This window comes from Barbus barbus, assembly GCF_936440315.1.
Source record: "Barbus barbus genome assembly, chromosome: 18".
Lineage (NCBI taxonomy): Eukaryota > Metazoa > Chordata > Actinopteri > Cypriniformes > Cyprinidae > Barbus > Barbus barbus.
The window spans coordinates 1,186,889-1,203,219 of record NC_136746.1 but is presented as its reverse complement, the minus strand read 5'-3'; the positions used below and the strand labels follow the sequence as shown (position 1 = coordinate 1,203,219).

Genomic DNA, 16,331 nt, shown 5'->3' with positions numbered 1-16,331 from the left:
CCTGTCCACCACCTTCCAGGATGGCTCTGATTAATGCTCGGTCGCTAGTCAATAAGACGTTTTTATTAAATTACTTTTTCACTACTCATGCCTTGGATTTTATGTTCATCTCAGAAACTTGGAGGATGGTTGGTGATGTGAGTCCTTTCTCTGACTTGGGGGCGGTCTAGCAGTAATTTTAAAAAACAGTTTCAGTATCCACTGTCGTCCTGTTCTGTCTTCTGTTTACAGTACCTTTGAAGTACAGTTGTTGCGACTGGATTGGAATGATCCTGTTTTATTAGCGCTGGTGTATCGGCCCCCTCACCTAGGACTTTATAACTGAATTTACTGCTTTTATGGGTGATTGTATAACAAAGCATAACAATATTATTCTGCTAGGTGATTTTAATATACATGTGTGCTGTCAGTCTACACTTCTGGAAATGGAGTTTCTCAGTCTCATTGATTCATTCAATATGGTTCAGTGGGTGAAAGATCCTACACATACTTACGGACATACACTAGACTTGGTTCTCTCTCTATTACTGATGTTTAGGTTTTTGATACTTTGCTCTCAGATCATATGCCTGTATTATTTACGTTGCCTTTTTCTCAGCTAAATTCAAGCATTACTCCTACTATACAATTGACTCGTACCTTTTCTTCCCACTTTTGTGATGACTTCACAAACACATTTAACGAGGTGTGCTTGTCGCTGTCCTTGGAGTCATCTTTACCTGACTTGAATGCTGAACAGCATCTTAGTCTGTTTAATACTGCCTGCTCAGAGGTTTTGAATACCATGGCTCCTCTCAAAGCTAAGAAGTCAAAACCTAGAACTGAATCATGGCTCAATGATAACATCTGCTCTCTGAGGCAAACTTGTAGAAGAGCTCAACGAAAATGGAAAAAGGACAAATTGCAAGTTTCATATGAAATGCTTAAAGACTGTTTGTCACGGGTGGGGAGCAGAGGTGGGTAGTAACGAGTTACATTTACTTCGTTACATTTACTTGAGTAAATTTTTTGGGTAACTAATACTTTTAGAGTATATTTTAAAATGGGTACTTTTACTCTTACTCAAGTATATTTTTAGAGAAAAAATGGTACTTTTAGTTCATTACTGTGGGCGACTCTCTTCTCGTTACTGTATCTTAATGCAATACAAGTTAAAAATCATTTGGTTTATTCCAAACGCGCCGTCTACTTTTCTCTGGGCAATGAACGAAGCCCATTCGCAAATGATTCATTCTTTTGAGTCGATTCTGTTTAAAGGCTTTATCAAACCAGTTGGCAAACCAGTGAATCGGTTAGCGAATCAGTTTGAATGATTTGTTCAGTTCCCTGCCGCACGCGCTGAGTCTCTGAAGCGGTTCTCTCTCAGATAACAGAGAGTTTAAGAACATCAAGAGCGAAGAAGACGTGGCTTTGGATCTACAGTCAGTTGAAAGCAAATATGCAAAGGCTTGTTTTCTAGAGCTATATGAAGATCTTTTATTAGATGAACACCGCGTGTGCTGTCTACTGTTCCACAGGTACAGGCCACGATACCACTATGACATTACCAGTGTGTTGTACATGTACCTTACATTAAATACAATGTATAATTTATACATTAAATAAGCTGTCACAGAGTATGAAATGAACACCCGCGGAACCCGCGTTAGCTCTGCGCAGCGGCGCGCGGCCTGTTCTAGACACAATTAATATTCATATTTTTACAATATTTACGCTTGCAAAAATATAGGCTACATTTGTTTACATTTTGCAGAACAGAAGATCCGTCAATATGCATTTGTTTCGTTATGTTCAGAGCAGTCATGTGAGGCGTTTTCAGAGGTTTCAGTGTCAGAGGTTATAGGATAATACATAATTAATTTACTTTAAAATATAATTTAATTCAGTGATGCAAATCAGAATTTTCTCCAATTTTCGGAGTCATATGATCCTTCAGAAATCATTATAATATATCGATTTATTACCAGTGTTGGAAACAGTTTTGCTGCTTAATATTTTTTGGAACCTGTGACATTTTGTTCAGTATTCTTTGATGAATAGAAAGCTAAAAAGAGCAGCACTGATAATAAATCAACATGATTTCTGAAGGATTATGTGACTCTGAAGACTGCGGTAAAGGCTGATGAAAATTCTGATTTGCATCACTGAAATAAATTACATTAAAATATATATATACCGTATATATATATATATATATATATATATATTTATTTTTTATTTTTTTTGAACGGCAGTGTGTGTGTGTGTGTGTGTATACACAGACACATAATCTATATATCTAAATAAAAATAGACTATATTCAGTACATGATCCAAAGTAACTAGTAACTAACTACTTGAGTAGTTTTTTTATCCGATACTTTTTTACTCTTACTCAAGTAACTATTCAGACTATTACTTTTACTTTTACTTGAGTAAATATTTCTAGAAGTACTTTTACTTTAGTACAGTTTTTGGGTTCTCTACCCACCTCTGGTGGGGAGAGACGAAGACTAAAATGCTGGCCGAATGGTCTTTCTTTTAACAAAAATGAACAAAAACAGGTAGGCAGGCAGATAACTGTAGTACAGGCAGACATGATCTACACACACAACGTAAAACATCTGACATTTAAACAACGAAACAGCACAGGACTGCAGACACCAGGAGAATAAATGGGGAGACAAACGAGGAGGACACAGATGAAGTCACTGAAACAATAATGAGATAACAAGGAGGGCAGGGTCAGACAATAGACAGGAGAGCACATGGCACAAACCACAAACAACAAGCCATGTGCTCAAACAAACACACAGTGACATCTGGTGGCCAACCAGGGCACACCAGCAAGACCGTGACACTTTTCAGAAAGCAGTGATATCAGAATCAGAATCAGAATCAGAAAGAGCTTTATTGCCAAGTGTGTTTGCACACACAAGGAATTTGTCTTGGTGTTATGAGCTACCAGTACAGAAAGTACAAACATAGTGCAGACAACATATAATTAAGGTCCGCAATTATATGTTGCATATCCGCAAAGTCTAAGTATTTTTCTAATTTAATTGCAAAGAATCATCATAGTTCTAAAGCCGTATTTTCTGTTATAAATTCTGTTTTAAATCCTCCTGTAAATGTGATTTCAAATCCCTCAGTGTCATTATGTTATTGTTTCTCAAGGTTTTTCTGTGATAGGATTACAACTCTAAGATCTCAGTTGCAACCACTTGCTAATGTTTCACCTGAATTTTGCTGCTCTTCAGCCATATTGAGTTCTTTTGATCCAGTTTCTCTCCAGTCTCTCAAAGAAATTATCGACAATTTGAAACCTTCTTTCTGCTCTCATAATGTTCTCTTTCCACGTATTTTAAAACAAATTTTTGACTCGTTTGGACCTAGTTTGGTGTCTTTTCTGAATAAATGTCTAGTTTCAGGGACTATACCTGATAGCCTCAAAGAAGCTACTGTGACACCTCTTCTTAATAAACCTTCTCTTGTAATTTTTATACTTTTCGACCCATCTGGAATCTTCCGTTTATTACTAAAGCACTGGAGAAAACAGTTTATTCAGCTTCAGTCTTTCCTTAGTGCAAATCATATTTTTGAAACATTCCAGTCTGGTTTTAAGCCTCTGCATAGCACAGGGTCTGCTTTATTACGGGTCCTTAATGATACTTTGTTGGCAACCGACTCTGGTGACTCTGTTATCCTAATTCTGTTAGACTTAACCTCGGTTTTTGATACAGTTGATCACAAAATTATTTTATCTTGACTAGAATATTTTGTGGGCATCCAGGGAACTGTTCTTTTTAAAATCTTGTTAATTACTTATAAAGCCCTGAATGGCTTAGCTCCTCAGTACTTGAGCGAGCTCTTATCACATTATAGTCCTCCACGTCCGCTGCGTTCTCAAAACTCTGGGCGTTTCATAATACCTAGAATATCAAAATTGACTGTGGGCGGCAGATCCTTTTCCTATTTATCACCCAAACTCTGGAACAATCTACCTAACACTGTTCGGGAGGTAGACACACTCTGTCAGTTTAAATCTAGATTAAAGAGACATTTCTTTAACCTGGCTTACACATAACACACTACTACACTTCTATTATTCAAATCTGTTAAAGGATTTTTAGGCTGCATTAATTAGATCAACCGGAACCGGGAACACTCCTCATAACACACAATGTACTCGTTACATCGTAAGAAGAATGGTGTAAGAGATGGGTTGTTTTTTGTGATACGCTCAACGGATGAACATTTAGAGACTGAAATGCTATGGGCAAGGTTGCAACTGGTGCAAAACAACATCAAAATCTCCTGGGAAAGTACAAGAGAGGGGTTACATTGACCTTCAAGATAAGGTTGGAAACTGTTGTCATTTGATCATCTAGGTGCAGAATTCTGGCACAATACACTTATTGCGAAACCTCAGAGATGTTGCTGAGTAAGGATTTCATCTTTTGGTAACTAAAACAAGTGCACCCAACTGGGAGGGGAAGCGAGTCTGGGCAACTTGCTTTCTCTCTCACTTGGAGGGTTTTTTTTAACTCGCACCTAATTTTGAAGTATAAAAAAAAGGACTAAGTGGGATAAGTACACGTCGCCCGGCATTTCTCGGACAGGTGTTGGTCTTCCACTGTGACTGAAACGGGCTCCCCAGTCTTTTGAAGAGTGAAGATGATGGCACAGTTCTGAGGTTGTATATTGGTTATAATACTTTGCTTGGGATTTTAGTTTTAGTGTATGCTCGAGTTAGTGTATTATTCATTTACGAATATTATCATTTATCCATTTACTCATGATCATTCTTGTATTATGCACTGGTTTATGATTATCTTTCTTGAATGTGTTTATGATTTGATTATCATCATTTTATGCATTTACTTATGATCAATATCAGTATTATTGATATCAGCTGTGTGTATCAACAATAAACAGTTGTAATTGCTTGATTAGTATGGTGTACGGACCTTTTATTGACACCTTCTCTCACCGAATTAGCACCTCACTGGTCTCACATCAGTTTTGTAAACCAAAACAGAAACCATACTAAAACATTATTGGCATCACAAACAGGATTCGTGAGACATTTAAAGTGATTTTGGTGCGAGGCAGAGAAGGTCTCAAGGGTGTTTTGAAGGTATATTGATGCAGTGTTTCATAAGAAAGGGAAGGAGCCTGAGCCTGATGTGCTTCCAGAGTGGGTAGACACTTTGTATGAGTCAGTTGCAAGACAACTCAGAAAGGGCGGAGGGTTACCTCAGTTCTGGTCTGGTGCACTGAGGGACGCAGAGCCGCATCAAGTAGAATCATGCTTGAAAAAGGTTGTTGTCTCGGAAAAGCATCCATTGAAGGGCTTACAGAGTCGCTTGTGGCGCGCTTCATTAGCGCAAGGTCAAGCTGAAATGTTGCGCCAGTGTCTTAATCAGATGACTGGTGTGGCAGCAAAAGCTGCTCTCCAGGTAGCCAAAATTAATGCTAAAAGGAAGGGAAAACCAAATGTACGTAAGGTACGGGTGTTTGTAGATACCGCAAATGCCGACGGGTGGGATCCATCCGCTTGGGATGGGAATATTTGGGATTCTGATGATTATAATACTGGACTGGACGATGATGTCGGTCCAGACGAGGGATCTGAAATAGATCCTCCTTCTGTTCAGGTAAAACCAATTCAGAGAAGGAGATTAGTGCAGGGAGCATTGGGTAATAACAGACAAGATGTAATGGAAGATTATACTCATCATGAAATTTCAGACATCAGAGAGCGAATGAAACAAAAATCTGGAGAGCCTCTTGATCGTTGGTTAGTGCATCTTTATGATCAGGGAGCGAGTCAGATCAGAGTGGATGCTGTTGATATTATGCACTTTTTAGATCTGTGTAATGATCTGGTTGTTCGAGCCGGAATGAAAAATGAAGTAGAAGCTCTTGATGGAAATGAAAGTAGCCTGTTAACCCTTATTGCTAATGCAGTGTATCAACGCTTTCCAGAAGAGGGTAGTTGGCCCTCTAAAGAGGGGCAATGGCACACTTTGAATGAGGCTGTCTCACGTTTAAGAGAATTAGCTATGAGGGTAGCTGCAGTCACAGGGCATACAGGAGAGTTAGATGACACCCCACTAACTTTATCCATGAGAAATGCCATTATTAAAAATGCCCCCTCTCAGTACTAAGGACCCATGATGGTTGTCCTTTTGGGGGCAGAGGATTGGACGATTGGGGGTACAGTTACCAAATTGTGGGAGTTAGGTGATTTGGGGGAATGGGACAAAATTGAGAAACCACGATTCACTCCGAGCAATGATAATACCAATCAGGAGGGGGTTTCCAGAAAGCAGTTATGTGCTCTGTTGCGACAGGCAGGGGTGAAGAGAGAAGATATGGATGGGAAACCTACTAGTGAGTTAATCAAACTGGCTAGGAAAAAAGGAGTCGTGAAGGGCGATCCACCGCAGCTAGTGAAACAGATAAACATGGTGCAGTGTTGTGAGCGTATGACATTCAATGAATCAACTTGCAAATGTAATCACTCTGTGCACAGGTCAAAGAACAAAAAGAAAGCTGTATCTTCTTCTTTCTCGGAGTCATCTTCCTCAGAGGATGAGTCAGAGGAAGAACCAGAAGAAAAGGCAAAGGCCTCTGAAACCAAATCAGGTAAGAAGGGGAAACATAAGAAGGGTAGTCTTTACCCGCGTAAACAATTGGATGAAATGGCCCAACAATATCACTACTAGGAATCAGGTCGAGCCCCGAAATTCGTGCAGCTTCTTGGTCGCACGAGGATATTAGACCCTATGTACCGCTGGAAATTCATTGGAAAACTAAAAATGTTCAAAATGTCAGGGCCTTGATCGATACGGGGGTGCATGTTCGGTAGGCATAATAAGGCCATCCGGAGGTTGTGTGATATATAAGACTAATCTCTGTTTTCGGGGTCATTGTAATCTTCCGATATTAGATTGTCCAACAAATCTATCAGTAGAAATACACACCAGTGTATCATTGTGTATAGGGAACTATACTACACGGAAATGTGATGGTCAAAACATTACTGGGTTACAAAGTGTGGTTACCAACAATCCAAGACCATTGACACTGTTTAATTCTACTAGAATCCATAACAGGTCTACATATGGGACGGTAATACCATGGGTTCGTAAACCACAGCACTTAGATCAACATGTTGTACTGGTACCACACACTTGCACACCCGTTGCTAATGCTGTTGAACACATAACTGTATTTTGGACCATTCTTTTCCCTCCTTTACCCAAATGTAGAAACAAACGAGCATGGTATGATACATTACTGGGAATGACAGGTACAGGTTTAGGAGTGCTTAACACTATTGACAAACAAGTGATTGCTAACAAACTGTCGAATGTAGGGAGATATTCACATGATGCCTTACAAAAGATAGGGCGATGGATGCCATATAGTATATATTCTCAGAAATATCAAGCTTATTGGGATGTAGTTTCTGCGCATATAGTGAAACATTCTATTAATGATTTCCACTGGAATAATGTGTCAGAATGGTTGAATTGGACAGAATGCAACCTCAATATGCTTTCAGCGAAGATGCAACTTCGTAATGTACAACAAACTGTAATGTCCCCCAATTATAATGCTTGGAGGGAATTATGGAAAATTGATAGGGGAAATTGGCTTAAGTTAAGTGCCCACAGTACCGTTTGTAACGATACTGTGTGTTATGGGAAGTGGGAACAATTTAACATAACTGAAATGCACACACTATGTAAATATCATGTATTACCTGTTATAATCAAGGGATCTTATTGGACTATGCGTTTGCAGGGTGATTGGTTGAATCCTTATAGTAATCAAACTTATGATGTTTCTGATTGTGAAAACACTGATCAAGGAATAATCTGTTCTCTGCATTCGGTATTCCAATCCATGTTTGACAGAGGGAGTTGGTGTCTGCCAGTGGGACCATTCTATACCAACTGATATCTTGTTTGAAGTAGGACCACATACTTTGTGTGTTACCACCATGAATCCACATCCTAAATTACCTTACTTTCCATTTTCTGGATGCCTCCATAATGTATATATTTGGACCTGGCAGAATAGGATGTATTGGTTAACCAATCAGACTAGCACACACGGTTTGACTCAAGTTCAATGGGAAATTCTGCATTCTAATTTAGGCATCTCTTTGTAGAAACAACCAAAATTGTTGAGGGCCTCAACTAAATTAGAGGACATGGCAAAGCAACATCTTCATAATGTGACTAAGTTGGTGATTAACACTGTAATCACATCTGATCAAATTGCTTATTTAGGCAAATTAATTGAGAATACAACTCATGATAGTTGGTGGTCCATTTTTGAAGGTTGGTCCCCACAAGCATGACATCTTCTCAACATTTTTATTCATCCCATAATAATTTTATTAATACTCTTTACTTTACTTACTAAATTCAACATGTATATTTGATGCTATGTCAGAAGGATGCACCTGAGATATGTTTGGAGTTTGGTTCTCCGTTGAGCAAGGGACCAAATGGCATCTACGCTAATATTTGTCTGTTTCTTTCTTATTCTGTTTCTCAGTCTGTATGTTACGAATCCTGGCCATGCACTTCCGTTTATTCACCACCAGTGGTCACCCGCTCACCACATGGACTTTCACACTACACAGCACATTGGACACATTTCCCACCATCCATTGCACTCACTAATCACTCACAGCTGTTCACACTGATCACGCCCACACCTGAGTACCATCTCACAATCACACACACACACTATTTAAGCTTGGGACTTCCTCTGGCTCATCGCCGAGTATTGATTAGCCCAGCTATCTTACCAAGCGTTCCTTGTTTTCCATGTTGATTTCCTGTGCTCTGATTCCTGCCCGTTCTCCTGGATTATTCTCTCTGCCTTGCCCTGTTTGGACTGTTTACTGCTCGTTTGGATTACTGCTCGTTCTCTTGGATTATTCTCTTTGCCTAGCCCTCTGGATACTGTCCTCTGGATACTGTTTGTTGATCATCGACCCACGCTGCCCTTCGGATTGCTCTGTGTCTTGCCTCTGCCATACCTGTCTGCTGTTTATTGACCCTGCCTGTCTTGACCACGTTTTATAATAAAGCTTTGCAAATGGATCCGCACGTCTCACGTCTCGTCAACCCCGTAACAGAATACTCGGCCCACAAAGGATCCAGCGGCTTTTCTTGTGGATATTGGCCAGGTATGGACATTGCATGGATGCTGTTAACCCTCGAGCAGGGCTCGCGACCGCTCGAGGTTTATGTACAGGAGTACTTAGACCTCGCCTATTTTTCTGATCTGCCGGACTATGCACTCATAGATTTTTTTTGTGAGGGCATTAATCAGTCGCTCAAGTCACAGTTAATCCGCGAGGGTCCCCGTTCATCTCTTAGTCAGTTCATGGAATATGCTTTATTGATTGTTGGCTCAACGTTCACTGTGGGGGTCGCGGAGGAACGAGATACCACACCCAATAGTGTTCTATCAACCGCACTAGAGCACGCTCACAAAATGGTGGCCACAACACCACCCTGTAGCGTCATTGCCGCTAGACAAGAGCCAAGTCAAGTCACAGCCAATGTTAAAAAGTCAAGCCACGCCACAGTTGATCGTCACGAGTCAAGCCAAGCCACAGTTGATCGTCACGAGTCAAGCCAAGCCACAGTTGATCGTCACGAGTCAAGCCAAGCCACAGTTGATCGTCACGAGTCAAGCCAAGCCACAGTTGATCGTCACGAGTCAAGCCAAGCCACAGTTGATCGTCACGAGTCACGCTACGTCTCAGCGCCCCAGCCAGAGCCACGCCACGTCTCAGCGCCCCAGCCAGAGCCACGCCACGTCTCAGCGCCCCAGCCAGAGCCACGCCACGTCTCAGCGCCCCAGCCAGAGCCACGCCACGTCTCAGTGCCACACCCAGAGATTTAAGGTCAGTCCTTCGAGTTCCCTGTCTGATCTCCAGCCTGAGGGATGCACCGATGGCGTCTGCACGTACAGCTGGTATCCCCAAGTCCACCCATGTTAACCCATCTGTCACTGAATTTATTTCCCTGTCTGAAGCGCTTCCCATGTTAGGGATCGCTTTGTGTTGCGTTTGGGCCGCATACACCACTTCTGAACTGCCCCAGGCGATGGCACCCGCTGCAGCTCCTCCAGAGGTGGCGGCAAATGCTGCAGAACCTCCCCAAGCGGTGGTGCACGCTTCAGCCCTTTGCAAGGTGGTGGCGCCCAGCAATGTACTCTCAGCCTGTCATGTTGCGGTCAGAGAGACCGTCACTGAACTCCACCAACAACCTGAGGTTACCACTGTAGAACCTCCAGAGGTGGCGGCGTTTGCTGCAGAACCTCCGGAGGTGGGTGTCAGTGGTGTCCTCCCGTCAATCCTCGACCTGCCCAGTCACGACTATGGAGGCCGTCAGTGAATCCACGTCCTGCCCAGTCACGACTATGGAGGCCGTCAGTGAATCCACGTCCTGCCCAGTCACGGCTATGGAGGGCGTCTGTGAATCCTTGTCCTGCCCTGTCATGGCTATGGAGGCCACCTATGAACCCTCGACCTGCCCTGCCACGGCTCCTGAGACCATGAGGGCTCTCCCAGTGTTGTCTGTCTCTGCTCTCCCTGTGTTGTCCGTCTCTGTTCTCCCCAGATCCCTGATTCTGCCATGGTTTCCTGACCAGTCTGCTCTACCGTGGAGATCCTCTGCACTGTCTACTCCACACTGGTGGACTCCGGCTCTGTCTGCTCCGCCGTGGTGGTCAGCTGTCTGGCTCTGGGGGTCTCCTGTTCCGCCCAGGTGGGCTCTGCCCTGCCAAGTCTCTTGAGACCATGGATGCTCTCCCTGTGTTGTCGGTCTCTGCTCTCCCTGTGTTGTCGATCTCTGCTCTCCCTGTGCTGTCGGTCTCTGCTCTCCCTGTGGTGTCTGTCCTTGTTCTCCCCAGATCCCAGACTCTGTCATGGTTTCCTCCCCTTTCTGCCTCCCTGCGGTGTTCTTCCGCTTCGGTCTGGTGGTCTGCTGCTTCCCTGTGGTGGTCTGCTGCTCAAGTCCGGAGGGCTCCGCCCTGGAGGGCTCTGGTCTTGCCTGCTCCGCCCTGGTGGGCTCTGGTCTCGCCTGCTCCGCCCTGGTGGGCCCCTGTTCCGTCTGCTCCGCCCTGGTGGGCCCCTGTTCCATCCGCTCCGCCCTGGTGGTCTCCCGTGCCATCTGGCTCCACCCTGGTTTCCTGCCCCGCCGGCTCTGCCTCGATCCCCGGCCACTCCACTTCCGCAGGGATCTGGCCCTCCATCCCTTCCCCTGTTCCGCCTCCGCTCCACCGCCTTCCTTGATTGTATAGGAGCGTCTAGAAGCCGCTCCTTGGGGGGGGGCTATGTTACGAATCCTGGCCATGCACTTCCGTTTATTCACCACCAGAGGTCACCCGCTCACCACATGGACTTTCACACTACACAGCACATTGGACTCCATTTCCCACCATCCATTGCACTCATTGACTTCATTCACTGCGGGGAAGTCGTGGCCTAATGGTTAGAGAGTCGGACTTGTAATCCGAAGGTTGCGGGTTCGAGTCTCCGGCCGGCAGGAATTGTAGGTGGGGGGAGTGAATGTCCAGCGCTCTCTCCACCCTCAATACCACGACTGAGGTGCCCTTGAGCAAGGCAGCGAACCCCCAACTGCTCCCCGGGTGCTGCAGCATAAAATGGCTGCCCACTGCTCCGGGTGTGTGTTCATAGTGTGTGTGTGTTCACTGCTGTGTGTGTGCACGTTGGATGGGTTAAATGCAGAGCACGAATTCCGAGTATGGGTCACCATACTTGGCTGAATGTCACTTCACTTCACTTAATCACTCACAGCTGTTCACACTGATCACGCCCACACCTGAGTACCACCTCACAATCTCACACACACACACACTATTTAAGCTTGGGACTTCTGGCTCATCGCCGAGTATTGATTAGCCCAGCTATCTTACCAAGTTCCTTGTTTTCCATGTTGATTTCCTGTGTTCTGATTCCTGCCCATTCTCCTGGATTATTATTCTCTCTGCCTTGCCCTGTTTGGACTGTGTACTGCTCATTTGGATTATTGCTCGTTCTCCTGGATTATTCTCTTTTCCTAGCCCTCTGGATACTGTTTGCTGATCGTCGACCCACGCTGCCCTTCGGATTGCTCTGTGTCTTGCCTCTGCCATACCTGTCTGCTGTTTATTGACCCTGCCTGTCTTGACCACGTTTTATAATAAAGCTTTGCAAATGGATCCGCACGTCTCACATTTGGTCAACCCCGTTACACTGTGTCCGGATCAGATGGTGGATCGGCACCGGGAGATGATGTCTGCGGCCTTGATCGTCGGCGGAGGCCGGACACCTGGATTAGCCCCAGGGACATATCCCCAGTGAAGGCCTCGACTAAAAATACAATAAAACTAAATAACTAAAAATATAATAAAATGCATAACTACATAATACTATTATTGTTAGAAATTGCAACAATATAAACATAGAAATATAATACATCTATACATTTAAAATTTTTATTAAATCAATAATTAAACAATAAATAAACAATAATATCCTGGCCAGAGGAGAACTGCCCCCCGACTGAGCCTGGTTTCTCCCAAGGTTTTTTTTCTCCATTCTGTCACAGAGGGAGTTTTGGTTCCTTGCTGCTGTCGCCTCTGGCTTGCTTAGTTGGGGACACTTGATTTATGCGATTATCATCAATTTGATTTCACAGATACTATTTAAACTAAACTGAGCTAGACAATGACATCACTGAATTCAATAATGAAATGCCTTTAACTGAAAATTTAGTGATTAATCTTATTATTATACTGTACATTACTGACACGCTATCCTCCAATTTGATTCTGTTAAGTGCTTTGACACAATCTGTATCGTTAAAAGCGCTATACAAATAAAGGTGACTTGACTTGACTGCTTCAATCATATTTAACAAATAGAATTTTCTCCGTCAGATTGGGTAATTTTTCTTCATTGCCTGCTAAACTTTCCTGTGGAGTGCCTAAAAACCTATTTCTTTTCTTTGGCTTTTAATTCATTGTGAGTTTATGGTATGATTATATGGGTTGCCCTGTGTTTCTATGTCTTTGTTTGTTCAGCACTTTGGTCAGCCATGCTTGCTGTTTTTAAATGTGCTATATAAATAAAACAAACTTGAAACTAGCAAACATGGAGTTTTGGTTAAATTTTTATTTTTTTTACGTGCTGAAGTTCACAGAAACGTATATGGCACAATGTTTTGTTGTTATTGAGTGCACACAAAAGTAGACCGATTCACAGTGTGGCGGGAGGAGCCAACGACAGACACAGTGGGCGTGGCGTCAAGCCTCGGAGAGGTTTTTATTAAACAATATATTAAAATAAAGTGTCCAAAGGGGGAAAAGTGTCCAAAATAAACAGGGATCTGGTGACCTCGTCGTGCTGCGGGGCTGTGTAGGAGGGCAGTGTTCAGGAGGGAAGGGTCCAGGGAAGGGGCGGAGTCCGGTGGCCGCACGCGCTCCCCTCTCGGGGCCGGGAGCGAGTGGCGGCGGCGTCTCTGGCGCGGCTTCGTCCATCTGCGGAAATCCCGGCGCTTCTGGGGGATTCGGCGGCCCGGCATCCTGGCCCGTCAGCCGCCTAACGGGTGCGGCAGTCCTCCTCGACGCTCCCTTCCTGGACCCACGAGGACACCAGTGTGCATGCACGGGGGAGAGACCGGTCTCTCGAGGAGAGGCGCGCTCGGCGTTTAAACGGCGGCGGTGATGAGGCTCTATTCACGTCAGGTGCGCCTCATCACACGCCGCCAGCCCTGGCTGTTTCAGCGCCCCTCCTCTCTCACACACCCACTCCTGTCGGGAGCCTGGTGAAGGGCGGCGAATACAGGACGGGGTGGTGATGATGGACAGGGGGGAGGCAGCCGACTCGTCACAACAGATTTGAAAGATTAGATACTTTTATCTGTATGAGCAAAAATGTTGTATTTTAAGTTAAATGCAAATGATCGCACCGGTGCCTCCAAGTTAACTGTCATGTAGTTAGTGCGCTACTGTTCAGCTTCCACACTCCGCACAAACACTTCAATAGCGCACATTTTCTAGGTTAACGTTAAAGCGAGTAGCCATGTAATGTTGCTACTACTTCCATGTTTCAGATGATAAGCCACATTTGAGGTCGATGATCGAAATGAACACTTGGATGTCCTGACCGATGTACTGTAATTACCACAAAGACCAGCTGTTAATGATCTGTCCGTCACAGACTTCGTGACTTCACCACTTCCTGTGGATTTTTATTCCACAATCAAACGACTAATAAAATTTTGATGGTTAGTCAACTATTAGGGGACAGACCTACTAAATTTTTATAAATAAAAGGGGTACCCTTTTTTCAGTTGAGTACATGCCACCCAAAATGTCAGTGCAAGGTCCTAAATATCAGTTTGCATATAGAAAAAAAATATATTTTGTCTTTACTGAAATGATAATATGTTTTTTTTATTTTTAATGCTGTGAAAATACATTTTTCTGAAATGTGTGTTTCCTGTTTACTGATTCAAAATAACTTTTCAGTTCAGAAACTGAAAAATAAAATCTGAAAATTTAGCACCAACTGCACTGTTTGCTGAAACTCAATGATGGAAGAAAAAAAAAAAAGAGTTCTCTTACAAAGCCCATAAATGAGACTAACGCTGCCACAAATACTGTTGTGTTAAGACCAAGACCTTACCTTGGCAGTAGTTTTGCTCATCCAGTGTAAAACCCGGCAAGCACTGTGAGGCTCCAGCTGCTACACCTCGGTGGTTTGACTGGGTGCGTGTTTGTGGGGTCTGTGGGTTGGTGGGGCTCAGAGGGTTAAGGGGGGTTTGGGGATTAGGGTCTGTGGGCTGGGATGATTCGTCTCCTTTAGTGACAAATATCTGGGCATTCTGAGGGAGGCAGAGGTAGCCACCATAGTGGTTTATGCACTTCATGCCTCCTTTGCAGGCATCAGAGACAAGGGCACACTCATCAATATCTGTTCATGAACATGGAGAGAAAACTGGCATTATGCTTTAGAATCACTTTCTCAGAGACATGAAAATAGGCAAAGGGACAACTGTTGGTCAGAGAGAGATGTTATTTTATTACCTTTGCATACCTCTTTAATGGGATCATATTCATAGCCTTCTGTGCACTGCTGTGAGAAAAAAAAAAAAAACACTGTATAAGAACATTTTGCCTGTCAATTTAAAATATATATGACCTGCAACAACAAAACTACATAGCCTGCTCAATAATATGCCTTATTTATAGTTTTATGTAAATACACTTGCTGTATATGATACAGGCTCTTCTGCCTCTTGAGAAACAGCACTGGCAGCAATTGTCATTACCAGGTAGATTTCCAACATCATGATGGTTCTACATGGGTTAACAAATCAAAACAACATAACACCTGTAGTTACATCACTACTGAACATGTGAGAACATTTCATTCTGCTTTCACTGGCTCAGATCCAGTCAGAGCTCATGCAGTTCACATACCTCTCTAGAAGTGTCTTTTAAAGTGCTACTGAAAATATAAACATTTAAAATGCAATTACAAGCAGCCATCAAACAATGCGTTTAGTTCAAACCAGCAGCCCACATACTTCAGGTTAATACACAGTAACAAGCACTGAAATATAATGTGTGATCTGTTTGCAACATGATTTCATGGTTTAACACTCATTTTTATAAATATGATGTTCTTATAAATCACAATGTTTGTGCAAAATAAAATGAACAAACAAAATTTTATAACAGCCTACAGTATCAAATAGCTAATATTCTTGTACTGTAGAGTATGATATACTAGACAGCATGCTATAAAACTCCTCTCACCTGCTGTAAGAAACTTCGGGAGTTTGGAGCTCAGTCCTGTGGATGATGAGGGTTTGATGTCTGTATCAGAATGTCAGAGATGTTTGAGGAACTCTTCATGACGCCATCATCGCTGCAGGAATGTGGGAGCGGTGAACAGGTTGTTCCCCGCTGCAGGAGTTTGATGTGTTTGTTTTGTGGGTTCGAGGAAGGGCAGGATGTGGCTCCCTCCACAGGCTGTTTAATAAAGTCATTGATGCCAGGCATTGTGCTTATAATATAATAGGCCAGATTGTCAATGTCAATTTCATATTGTTTTACATTTTTTATGCATTAGTCATAAACATCCTCTATCTGAGCAGTATACTTTAGCAAAATTCTGGAACACTCCCTTCGTAGCATTTCCTCATTTTCTGTATCTGTACTTTGAGCTGTGGGAAAGGTGCTTTAACTATATTGATATTATTATTATTATTATTATTGGACAAAGTGATTGAATGT

General features: G+C 43.1%; 1 protein-coding gene across 3 annotated transcripts in view; it reads right to left on the bottom strand.

Annotated features, from left to right (window-relative positions):
• The window catches only part of efemp1 (EGF containing fibulin extracellular matrix protein 1), a 61,862-nt gene extending 45,877 nt beyond the window's left edge, over positions 1 to 15,985 (bottom strand). Inside the window, exons 1-5 of one of the 3 annotated variants that reach the window (XM_079439569.1) lie at positions 15,852 to 15,985; positions 15,513 to 15,540; positions 15,302 to 15,389; positions 15,117 to 15,165; positions 14,716 to 15,003 (exon numbers count right to left, since the gene is read on the bottom strand). In XM_079439569.1, the coding sequence (XP_079295695.1) occupies positions 14,716 to 15,003; positions 15,117 to 15,165; positions 15,302 to 15,382 (418 nt within the window). In that variant the 5' untranslated portion in view covers positions 15,383 to 15,389; positions 15,513 to 15,540; positions 15,852 to 15,985. The remainder of the gene's footprint in view (positions 1 to 14,715; positions 15,004 to 15,116; positions 15,166 to 15,301; positions 15,390 to 15,512; positions 15,541 to 15,851) is intronic. The other 2 variants (XM_079439571.1, XM_079439570.1) reach the window with 2 other exon arrangements.
• Positions 15,986 to 16,331: the final 346 nt, after the last annotated feature.